Source organism: Salvelinus namaycush, chromosome 18 (assembly GCF_016432855.1).
Source record: "Salvelinus namaycush isolate Seneca chromosome 18, SaNama_1.0, whole genome shotgun sequence".
NCBI lineage: Eukaryota > Metazoa > Chordata > Actinopteri > Salmoniformes > Salmonidae > Salvelinus > Salvelinus namaycush.
In genome coordinates, this window is record NC_052324.1 from 31,041,319 (window position 1) to 31,053,514 (window position 12,196).

General features: G+C 46.1%; 1 protein-coding gene across 1 annotated transcript in view; it reads right to left on the bottom strand.

Moving 5' to 3' along the window:
* Positions 1-3,730: 3,730 nt before the first annotated feature.
* LOC120062782 (substance-P receptor-like) overlaps positions 3,731-12,196 on the bottom strand; it is a 39,771-nt gene continuing 31,305 nt past the window's right edge. Inside the window, exons 4-6 of the mRNA XM_039012851.1 lie at positions 10,135-10,331; positions 3,927-4,109; positions 3,731-3,875 (exon numbers count right to left, since the gene is read on the bottom strand). Of these exons, the coding sequence (XP_038868779.1) occupies positions 3,731-3,875; positions 3,927-4,109; positions 10,135-10,331 (525 nt within the window). The remainder of the gene's footprint in view (positions 3,876-3,926; positions 4,110-10,134; positions 10,332-12,196) is intronic.

Genomic DNA, 12,196 nt, shown 5'->3' on the forward strand with positions numbered 1-12,196 from the left:
CCGTATGTTGTCTGACTAACTGTAAGAGAGCAATGCCTTTTTAGCTAGACTAGTGTCTGTGCCTGGGAGAGCTTGTTTGCAGAGAATAACAGCCTACCTGGTTCCCCATGGTAAATTAATCAGTTGCAAGGCGTGTTTCATTTAGTTGCTGTCTACAGGAGTAATGGAATGTCTGGTGTATCCTGGCCTCTGTTTTACAGATTACTGGGCCCACTGAGACATGTAACTGTCAACACGCAGACGCAGACACACACACATACACACGCACGCACGCACGCACACACACACACAAAACATCCCATTAAAATGTAAATCATTGGGTGCGTAGAATATCTACTTATCCCATTGTAATTAGATAACTATTCTTTCTGCACTGTCACTCCTCAGTTACTGTCTCTGGTAGATATATTACATATAGTAGATTATATTGTAGATTATATAGTAGATTATATACTGAATACAAATATAAACACAACATGCAACAATTTGTAAGATTTGACTGAGTTACAGTTCATATATGAGAAAATCAGTCAATTTAAATAAATTCATTAGGCCCTAATCTATGGATTTCACATGACTGGGAATACAGATATGCATCTGTTGGTCACAGACACCTTAAAAAAGAATTGCCCCACAATGTGCCTCAGCATCTCGTCCCAGTATTTCTGTGCATTCAAATTGCCATCGATAAAATGCAATTGTGCTTGTTGTCCATAGCTTATGTCTGCCCATACCATAACCCCACCGCCACCATGGGGCACTCTGTTCACAATGTTGACATCCGCAAACCGCTCACCTACACAACGCCATACACGTGGTCTGCTGTTGTGAGTCCGGTTGGACGTAATGGCAAATTCTCTAAAACAACGTTGGAGGCAGCTTATGGTAGAGAAATTAACACTCAATTCTCTGGCAACAGCTCTGGTGGACATACCTGCAGTCAGCATGCCAATTGCACGCTCCCTCAAAACTTGAGACATCTGTGGCATTGTGTTGTGTGACAAAACTGCACATTTTAGTGGCCTTTTATTGTCCCCAGCACAAGGTCCACCTGTGTAATGATCATGCTGTTTAATCAGCTTCTTGATATGTCACACCTGTCAGGTGGATGGATTATCTTGGCAAAGGAGAAATGCTCACTAACAGGGATGTCAATGCATTTGTGCACAAAGTTTGAGCAAAATAAGCTTTTTGTGAGTATGGAATATTTCTGGGATATTATATTTCAGCTCATGAAACATGGGACCTACACTTTACATGATGTGTTTATATTTTTGTTCAGTGTATATTCCACACTACCAATAAACTCACTCTTACAAGGCCCAGAGATATGAAGTAACAGGTGTTACTCTGTTACCCCTCCTGTCCCCTCTGCCCTCTAGATCATGTTGACCTAGCGTTACCAGGCTGAAACTCCACATCAAACCTGCCGGAGATCTGAGATGACTACTGTGCTCATTTTACTCTGGTCAAAGTGTGTGTGGGGGTGTGTGTGTAAGCACACCCATGCATGTGCATGTGTGTGTTGGAAGGCGAGTTTCCCTCTGTCTGATGTGTGAACAACTGTGGGTGTCAGTGTGTCTGTTTGAGAATGTGTGATTGTGTGGGGATGTGTGTGCTGAACATCATACAAACATATGATGTGTCATTGTTGGGTTTCAGATGGCGGGGTAGACAGGAACTGCTGTGACACATCAAGAATCATTACACACAGCTAAAATAGCTCCCTCCTGCTGGACTCAGTCTCACACAGAGGTTGCATGCCAAATGACACCCTATTCCATAGGACTCTGGTCAAAAGTAGCGCACTATAAAGGGAATAGGGTTCCATTTGAGACCCAGAAGTCTCATAAAGAGAGCATGGCCTCTAAGCTGCTTCCCTTCCTCTCATATCTGCATTATGCTAAGTATCCAGGCACATCTTCCCATCGCTAGTTACAAGAACTAACATCATCCCCGAAAACACAATCCATCTAGCCTTTACTGTCACTAAGAACATGCTGTATAAGAGGAAGTCCTCACAGTGCAGGTTCTCTGCCTCTGTAATCACACCACTTTTCTCTCCTGTTGTCTTGTACACAGCTGACTAACACTGTTCAGGTTAGGGTCTGTTTGTTCAGCTCTATCCCACATTATCCCCCTGAAGTCTACATGCTGACAGGCCACCAGCTAAACACACCTCAGCCACAATAATCTGTTTCAAAGTGTGTGTCCTATGGAGTGCGGGCTTGTTAACCCTGGGCTCCACTATAGGGGCTAAGGAGATGCTACAGGAATGGCAGGGTTATCATATGTTTCTGACAAACTGAGAAAACCACTATACTGTGAGGACTGACTGTGCTTCCAGCACGGGGGCGGCAATCAAACATGAATGCACCATTCAGAAGTACGGGTGATAATATGAACTCATACACCACTGTGTGTGTGTGGTGAGTGGGTCCTTAGAAGCAAATGTCAATTGCTAGATAAGTATTGGATACATTCTGATAGTTGAAGGTGTGTGGATAGTGTGAAGGTTATCGGGTTCAGTTAGTGCTGTGTCCTGTATTAACCTTGTTCTGTATTGACCCAGCCTTGTCCTGTATTGACCCAATCTTATCCTGTCTTGACCCAGTCTTGTCCTGTATTGACCCAATCGTATCATGTATTGACCCAGTCTTGTCCTGTATTGACCCAATCTAGTCCTGTCTTGACCCAGTCTTGTCCTGTATTGACCCAGTCTTGTCCTGTATTGACCCAGTCTTGTCCTGTATTGACCCAATCTAGTCCTGTCTTGACCCAGTCTTGTCCTGTATTGACCCAATCTAGTCCTGTCTTGACCCAGTCTTGTCCTGTATTGACCCAATCTTATCCTGTCTTGACCCAGTCTTGTCCTGTATTGACCCAATCGTATCATGTATTGACCCAGTCTTGTCCTGTATTGACCCAGTCTTATCCTGTCTTGACCCAGTCTTGTCCTGTATTGACCCAATCTAGTCCTGTATTGACCCAATCGTATCCTGTCTTGACCCAGTCTTGTCCTGTATTGACCCAATCGTATCATGTATTGACCCAGTCTTATCCTGTATTGACCCAGTCTTATCCTGTATTGACCCAGTCTTGTCCTGTATTGACCCAATCTAGTCCTGTATTGACCCAATCTTGTCCTGTATTGACCCAGTCTTGTCCTGTATTGACCCAATCTTATCCTGTATTGACCCAGTCTTGTCCTGTATTGACCCAATCTAGTCCTGTATTGACCCAATCTTGTCCTGTATTGACCCAGTCTTGTCCTGTATTGACCCAATCTAGTCCTGTATTGACCCAATCTTGTCCTGTATTGACCCAGTCTTGTCCTGTATTGACCCAATCTTGTCCTGTATTTACCCAGTCCTGTCCTGTATTGACCCAGTCTTGTTACCCAGTCATGAACCCAGCCCTTACAGTATCTCTCTGGGCTATAGCAGGTACCAGGCCGTGTACCCTAGATATGCCGTATTGCCTTAGTTTGAACCAAGGACCACTGGATAAGCACACTGCCCTCTGAAGGGGAACCAACCAAGCCTCAGCCACAGGCGGTAGACTTGATGCCCAACATAAAAAAAAAGGACATTTTGTAAATGGTCAAAGACAAACATGGATGGAATATATGTGCACACGCATGCATGCACACACATACACAAACACAGCCCCCATTGGCAGGTATAGTGAGATAGAGTGTTTAGCGGTGCCTGATTCTCCTCTCCCCTCTCTACTCAGGCAGGTTGTTGCTAGAGTAGAAGCTGGAGGTCTCCGACACATTCTTGGAGACACTGCGGGACGAGGAGCCGTTAGAGGTCAGGTCCAGAGAGGAGCGCCTGGGTGCCGCTACCGCACACAACCCCCCTCCCCCTCCGCTAACCCCCCGCGCCTCGGACCCACACCCGGCCACAGATAGGGCCCCAAACCTGGGAGGCTCCAGGTCGTTGGCCACATGCAGCACGGTGGACACGTTGGTCTCCATGCGGCTGGCCTTGTACATGCTGGCCTGGGTCTGCAGGTAACGTGTGGACTTGAGCTCCAGACCCTCGTAGGAGCCGGCGGGGACACAGGGACAGCAGCTGAAGGCCTGCTTGAAGCCAGCTCGAAACCTAGGGAAAGACAGAGAGACATACAGTACATACAGACAGACAAACGGATAGATAGCAGAGGACAGACAGACAGACAGACAGACAGACAGACAGACAGACAGACAGACAGACAGACAGACAGACAGACAGACAGACAGACAGACAGACATGTTCAAAAAAGGGGAAAGTAAAAAGGCTGAAGACAGACGAAGAGGCAAGAATTTTTTGGAAAATGAGTGGAGAGGCAGATGTGGTTATGAATGTTAAAACTTCAAATGGATATTGCTGTGGAGAGAAGAGCACTGCATAATGTTTCATGACTTAGACCTAACAGTTCTCTAGCAGTGCAACTAACTCTCACATTTTCATTTTGTCTTGTAACGACACTGTCATAACCGGGTATGAAATAGGCATCTTTCAGAGACATATTTCAAAGACTTTTCAGACATTTTTCAGACACCAGCTTGTTATTCTGAAAACCAATTGAAAGTTGGCTCTTCATAAAACTTTACCACCACAGTTAATTATGCTGTGTTCGTAACCAAGTCGGAAGTGGGAATTTACCACCATAAAGTTAGATAGAGTACTCTAGATGGATAAAACCCATTTTGGCATGGACATTGGCTTTGAGGGCTTACAGAATTTTAAAGTAGTTAACTGGGTGGGCCTTCATTTGGGTGAAGGAAGGATCACATGATTCCATCTGGGTCATCAGCCAATTAATTATACTTGTGAGAAAACATTCCATAACTGTAGGTGGTAGTACATCGGCAACCTGGGCTTTAAACCTGTTCAAACAACACACTCTAGCGGGCAGTATGCACCCTTTCAATTTGTTTGCCAACTCATATAGGTAGTACAAAAATGTAATTGACTACTTCAAAACGCTGCACGTGCGCTCACAGATACCATAATGGGACATGTATAAAGATGATATAGCTATCCTTCTATATGTTTACAACATACCACTGGGAAAAATCTATTGAACGGCCCTCTAACTGTCACGCCCTGTTATGTTTCACCTGTCCTTGTGCTGGTCTCCACCCTCCTCCAGGTGTCGCCCATCTTCCCTATTATCCCCTGTGTACTTATACCTGTCTGTGCCAGTTCATTTTGTTTGTTCATACCTACCAGCGTTTTTCCCTTGCGCCTGTCTGTGATTTAGTGCCTGGTTTTCTGGTTTCCCGGTTTTGACCATTCCTGCCTGCCCTGAGTCTGCCTGTCGTCCTGTACCTTTGCCCCACTACTCTGGATTACTGACCTCTGCCTGTCCTGACCCTGAGCCCGCCTGCTGTTCCGGTACCTTATACCCAATCTGGATTATATACCCCTGCCAGCCTTGACCTGTCGTTTGCATGCCCCTGTTTAAAGAATAAACTTTCATTTCTTCAACACTGTCTGCACCTGGGTTATACCCTAAAACATGATACTAACTGGTAATTACTAGTGAGAAACTTCTCTATCCTCCTTCAGCTCTGACTTCTCCCAAATGGTGACCTCTGACGTCACCTACTGTCACGCCCTGACTGTAGATTGCTTTGTATGCTTCTATTTTTAGTTTGGTCAGGGTGTGATGTGAGTGGGTATTCTATGTTGTAGGTCTAGGTTTTCTATTTCTATGTGTTTGGCCTGGTATGGTTCTCAATCAGAGGCAGCTGTCTATCGTTGTCTCTGATTGAGAGCCATACTTAGGTAGCCTGTTTTCCCACTTTTGTTTGTGGGTGGTTATTTTCTGGTTAGTGTTTGTTGCACCTGTCAGAACTGTTTGTTGGTCGTTTTGTTGTTTTTGTTCGTGTATTCATCTTGATTAAAAGTAATTATGGATACGTACCACACTGCACTTTGGTCCTCCTCTCCTTCTCCCGACGACTTTTGTTACAGAACCACCCACCAACAATGGACCAAGCAGCGTGGGAAAATGGACTCCTGGACATGGGAGGAAATTTTGGGCGGCAAAGGACCATGGGCACAGTCGGGAGAGTATCGGCGTCCGAAAAAGGAGCTGGAGGCAGCTAAAGCGGAGCGGCGACGCTATGAGGACTTGGCTCGAGGAGAAGTGCACGAGAGGCAGCCCCAGATTTTTTTTTTGGGGGGGGGGGGGACACGGGTAGATTGGCGGACTCAGGTAGGAGACCTGAGCCAACTCCCCGTGCTTACCGTGGCGAGAGAGTGACTGGGCAGGCACCGTGTTATGCGGCAAAGCGCAAGGTGTCCCCAGTGCGCACGCATAGCCCGGTGCGCTACATCGCAGTTCCTCGAATCGACCGGGCTAGAGTGGGCATCGAGCCAGGAGGGATGATGCCGGCTCAGCGCATCTGGTTTCCAGTGCGTCTCCTCGGCCCGGGGTATACTGCACCAGCCCTACGCACGGTGTCCCCAGTTCGCCAGCACAGCCCAGTACGGCCTGTTCCAACTCCCCGCACTTGCCGGGCTATAGGGGGGATCCAGCCAGGACGAGTGGTGCTAGCTCTGCGCTCGAGACCGCCAGTGCGCCTCCACGGTCCAGTGCATCCGGTGCCTCGGCCAAGGACAAGGCCTCCTGCATGTCTCCCCAGCCTGGTGAGTCCTGTGCCTTCTCCCAGAGCCAGGCCTCCTGTGTGTCTCTCCACTCCAGTGATGATCCATGGCAAGAAGCCTCCAGTGATGATCCATGGCAAGAAGCCTCCAGTGATGATCCATGGCACGAAGCCTCCAGTGATGATCCATGGCACGAAGCCTCCAGTGATGATCCATGGCACGAAGCCTCCAGTGATGATCCATGGCAAGAAGCCTTCAGTGATGACCCATGGCAAGAAGCCTCCAGTGGTGATCCATGGCACGAAGCTTCCAGTGAGAATCCATGGCACGAAACCTCCAGTGAGGAGTTATGGCACGAGGCCTCCAACGAAGGACGCTAGTCCGGAGCCTCCAGCGTCGCCCTCTAGTCCGGAGCCTCCAGCATCGCCCTCTAGTCCGGAGCCTCCAGCGACGCCCTCTAGTCCGGAGCCTCCAGCGACGGGCTTCAGTCCAGAGCAGCCAGAGTCTCCCTCCTGTCCGGAGCAGCCAGAGTCTCCCTCCTGTCCGGAGCAGCCAGAGTCTCCCTCCTGTCCGGAGCAGCCAGAGTCTCCCTCCTGTCCGGAGCAGCCAGTCTCCCTCCTGTCCGGAGCAGCCAGAGTCTCCCTCCTGTCCGGAGCAGCCAGAGTCTCCCTCTTGTCCGGAGCAGCCAGAGTCTCCCTCTTGTCCGGAGCAGCCAGAGTCTCCCTCTTGTCCGGAGCAGCCAGAGTCTCCCTCTTGTCCGGAGCAGCCAGAGTCTCCCTCTTGTCCGGAGCAGCCAGAGTCTCCCTCTTGTCCGGAGCAGCCAGAGTCTCCCTCTTGTCCGGCGCTGCCAGAGCCTCCCGCCTGTCCGGCGCTGCCAGAGCCTCCCGCCTGTCTGGCGCTGCCAGAGCCTCCCGCCTGTCTGGCGCTGCCAGACTTTCGTTACACCTACTAAGGAAATTACCTCGATAACAACATTTTCAGCATTTAACTACGAAACAGTTTAAAAAAAAGCTATTTATTGAAATGGTTTTTGAAGACCATTTCTTTACGAGCCTGATAGCTGTACTTTTAGTTTATGGTTGACACAGCTTGTTGGCTATTAGCTAATCGGATGTTTCTCAGCAAGTGCACGTGAATGCATCCAATTGGTGTTTACAACTTCACAACTGGTAAATTCCCACTTCCCAATTGGAGCTCAAGGATGATAGACACGTTTCCTGCTAGTAATTACCAGTTGGAGGGCCGTTCAAATGTACTTTTCCCAGTCATATGTGGGAAACATATAAAATGATAGATATCATCTTTATCAGTGGCGTGCCGTGGGCCTGGGGCCTGGGCCTTCAGTGAGGTACTACACAGTCCCACCCGAATTAATCCACCTCTTATTACCATCATTATGATGCCATGGCTCTAGACACTATACATTTAGACAGAAACGCAGTATAACCAGGCGTTGCGTCACCTTGAAATTGACAAATTGACATTTTTGGGTAAACAGTGTTTACCCAAAAACATGACACAATCAATGAGTCTTTTCAATATTTCCCTTCACCTTTTCATTGTGCAGCTCCGTTGCCCTGCGCGCTTGATCTTTGAGCTGTAGATCCACTCCGGTGTCCCCAAAAGTTTTCAAAAGCACCATTGCTTGTTAGTGCCCAGCCGTACTTTGGTGTCTCGTTGCTGCCTTGGTTAGACAACTCAAGTTTGCAAAGCCAGTGTGGCTCCAAACACCAAATCGATCACTTGCAAATAATAGGCATTCCCAGCAGTACAGTTTGCAGTGCTTCTCGGAGCCAAGGAGCCTGTGAGCCTTTTACAGCGCACGTAGATGAGACTTTGAAAGTGGCGAGCGAACGAACCCCTTTCCCGCCTGTGACAGGCTTTGTGGCGTCGGGCGACCTCTCCTTACAATGTCTAACTTTTCTTGAAAAGTTCGTCTTGAGAATGGCGTTATAATTATATCCTCGACCAAATCGATATCTTCTCCTCCTTCCGCCATTGTGGGTTGAAAAAACAGCTTAGTAGTACGCGAATTAATTCGTTTATCAAATTCAGTTTCCTAGATCTGCATAGACCTGCCCATAGGACCTGCCTCTCAATATTGGTAATCCAATCAAAAGACGTGCACGCACTACGCCTGCTAGCTGGCTCCTGTGTAACACTGGAGCCAGCCAGCAGGCGTACAATAGCCAACTCTAAAGCTGATTGGTTGACACTAAATTTTCATTTCCATTCACTATAAGCTACAAGCGCCCGCACTGTTGATTCTGAAGGCCTGAGGGCAGATTTTAGACCCCTGGCAACACATGATGGCTGAATATGATTGGATAAAAGATCTAACATAAAGACCAGCCCTCCAAATCTCAACCTGGGGCTGGAAGCAGTGCAACCAAGAGGAAAGCTATGAAATGAAGAGTATAACTCTTACTCTGGGGAATAATTTAATACATATTTGTGGGAAAATATATTTAAAAAAAAATTATATTCTGATGATGTTTAGGCCAGCAGAGAAGGCCTTGCAGGCCCTGACGGCCCACCACTGATCTTTATATATGTTCCATTATGGCGTCTGTGAGCGCACGGACAGCGCCATTGAGGCCATCTCCATTTTGAAGTAGTCCATTTTCTTCTACTTCTATTAGTTGGCAAACTAAAAAGGTACATACTGCCATCTAGAGTGTATTGTTTGAACATGTATAAAGCCATGGTTGGTGATTTCCTGCTACCTACAGTTACGGAATGTTTGCTCACAAGTAGAATTTATTGGCGGATCCCTCCTGATGAACCGGATGGAATCATCCCACCCAGCTGACTACTTTAAAATGGTGAAGCCCTCAATGACAGTATCCATACCATCTAACTCTATGGTGGTAAATTCACACTTCCCACTTGGTTACAAATGCAATATTAGCCGTCTGTCTTTCCAAAACAATTTTAAAATAATTAAAAAACAAACTCATAGAGGTTTTACTATTATGTGCCATACCCAGGATGTCAACAAGTCATATGAGAGCAAGTGGTTGTTTTTCATGCAGGAATTCAAATAAGTATTTTTCATTTTGCCTTCACCACAGTGGTAAAAGTTATGAATAATACGTGCTGAACAGTCCATAACTTATAAATAATGCAATGAATAATCTATGTACATAATAAAAACAGGTGTTAAAGAGAATGATAAACAATTGTGTGTGTATGTGTGTGTGTGTGCGTACCTGTGTGTGTGTAGTGTGTGTGTTTGTGTGTAGTGTAGTGTAGTGTACTGTAGTGTAGTGTAGTGTACCTGCTTGTGTGTGTTTATGCGTACCTGTGTGTGTGTGTGTGTGTGTTTGTGTGTGTGTGTGCGTACCTGTGTGTGTGTAGTGTGTGTGTTTGTGTGTAGTGTAGTGTAGTGTAGTGTACTGTAGTGTAGTGTAGTGTAGTGTACCTGCTTGTGTGTGTGCATGCGTACCTGTGTGTGTGTGTGTGTGTGTGTGTGTGTGTGTGTGTGTGTGTGTGTGTGTGTGTGTGTGGTGTAGTGTAGTGTACCTACCTATCGTTGAGACAGCAGTAGATTATAGGGTTGTACATGGTGGAGCTCATGGCCAGCCACATGACAGCCAGGTACACCTGTTGGATGTAGAGCGTCTCAAACAGGAGGGGGAAGAACAGATGGAGCAGGAAGTACACGTGGTAGGGCAGCCAGCAGAGAGAAAACGTACACACCACCACGATCATCATCTTCACCACCTAACACAGACAGAGACACAGATACCACAAAGGGTTGGGCTCAATTAATCCATTCCACAGATATTCTATTTAATTAGTTCTAAATGTACTTCTGTGTCCAATTCAGTCATTCAGAAAGGGGACAGGACAGCATAAAGAAAGTGGAAGACGGTGTACGTTAGAGGAATAAGAAACAATCAGACATGTAGCTGTCAGTTGGGAAATGATGACAGGAGTAGAGAGAGCTTGAAGCTCAGGGTGTTGTCGTGTTTATTTCATGAGTCATGAAGGAAGAAGTAAACATTGACAAACTTTCCACTCCTCTCTCTGTTTCTCTGGCTTGACCTGAAGTTGATGCAGTAGAGTTGTTTAGGATGCTTTCCAAATGGAACCATGTTCCCTTTATAGTGCTATCCCAGGAGTATTCCTGGAAGCATTCCTGGAAGCAGGTATTCCGCTAGCGGGACACCTGTCGACAACATCCGGTGAAATTGGAGGGCGCGCAATTCAAATAAATAATCTTAATATTAAACATTTATGAACATACAAGTATCTTATATTGTTTAAGAGCTTAAATTCTTGTTAATCTAACTGCATTGTCCGATTTACAATAGGCTTTACAGCGAAAGCATACCATGCGATTGTTTGAGGACGGCGCCTCACATCAACATATTTTTCAACCAGCACAGGCTTCATAAAATCACAAATAGCGATTAAATAAATCACTTACTTTTGAAAATCTTCCTCTGTTTGCAATCCCAAGGGTCCCAGCTACAACATGAATGTGTCACGCTCTGACCATAGAGAGCCCTTGGTTTTCTATGGTGTTTAGGTCAGAGCGTGACTAGGGGGGTGTTCTAGTCATTCTACTTCTATGTTGGTGGGTTGTATGGTTCCCAATTAGAGGCAGCTGGTAATCGTTGCCTCTAATTGGGGATCATATTTAGGAAGCCCTTTCTCCCACCTGCTTTGTGGGATATTGTGTTTGTTGCACCACTGATGTCACGTTTTTTGTTGTTGGTTTATTGTTTTTGTTTGAAGTTTCACCGTAATAAAGATGTGGAACTCTACACACGCTGCGCCTTGGTCCGTCCATTACCACGGTCGTGACAGAATGGTCGTTTTGTTAGATAAAATCCTTCTTTATATCCCAGAAAGTCTGTTTAGTTGGCGCCATCGATTTCAGTAATCCACTCGTTCAACATGCAGACAAAGGAGTCCAAAAAGCTACCGCTAAACTTTGTTCAAACAAGTCAAACGATGTTTCTATGTAATCCTCAGGTATCCTAAAATGTAAATAAACTACAATATTTCATACAGAAAGAAGTATGTTCAATAGAAAAGTAAAATCGTCACATGGCGACAGACTGATTTCCCACTGGGACTATTTGTACCAAAGAGTCCCAGGCTCGTTTTGGAAGAAACAACCCTGAAACCTTAAACAAAGACTCTTGACATCTAGTGGAAGCCTTAGGAATTGAAATCTGGGAGCTAGAATTGCATAGGACACATAGCTTTCCATTATAAGAGCCTGGGACCTAAAAAAACTAAAACATTCCGGTTGGTTTTTCTTTGGATTTTTGCCTACCATGTCAATTGTGTTATAGTCTCATACATTAGTTTAACATTTCTACCAACGTCAAAGTGTTTTCTATCCAATTCTACCAATTATATGCATATCCTGGCTTCTGGGCCTGAGTAACAGGCAGTTTACTTTGGGCACGTCAGTCAGGCGGAAATTCAGGAAAATAGACCCTAGCTCTTAACCAAACATATCTGCTAACTATGTGTCCATAATGAATGGCTCAGTCGGAGAGAGCTCTAGCATGCGGTACACATGTGTTTCTCCTCACTACCTAGAAGTCAAAGTAGAGATAAACATAGAG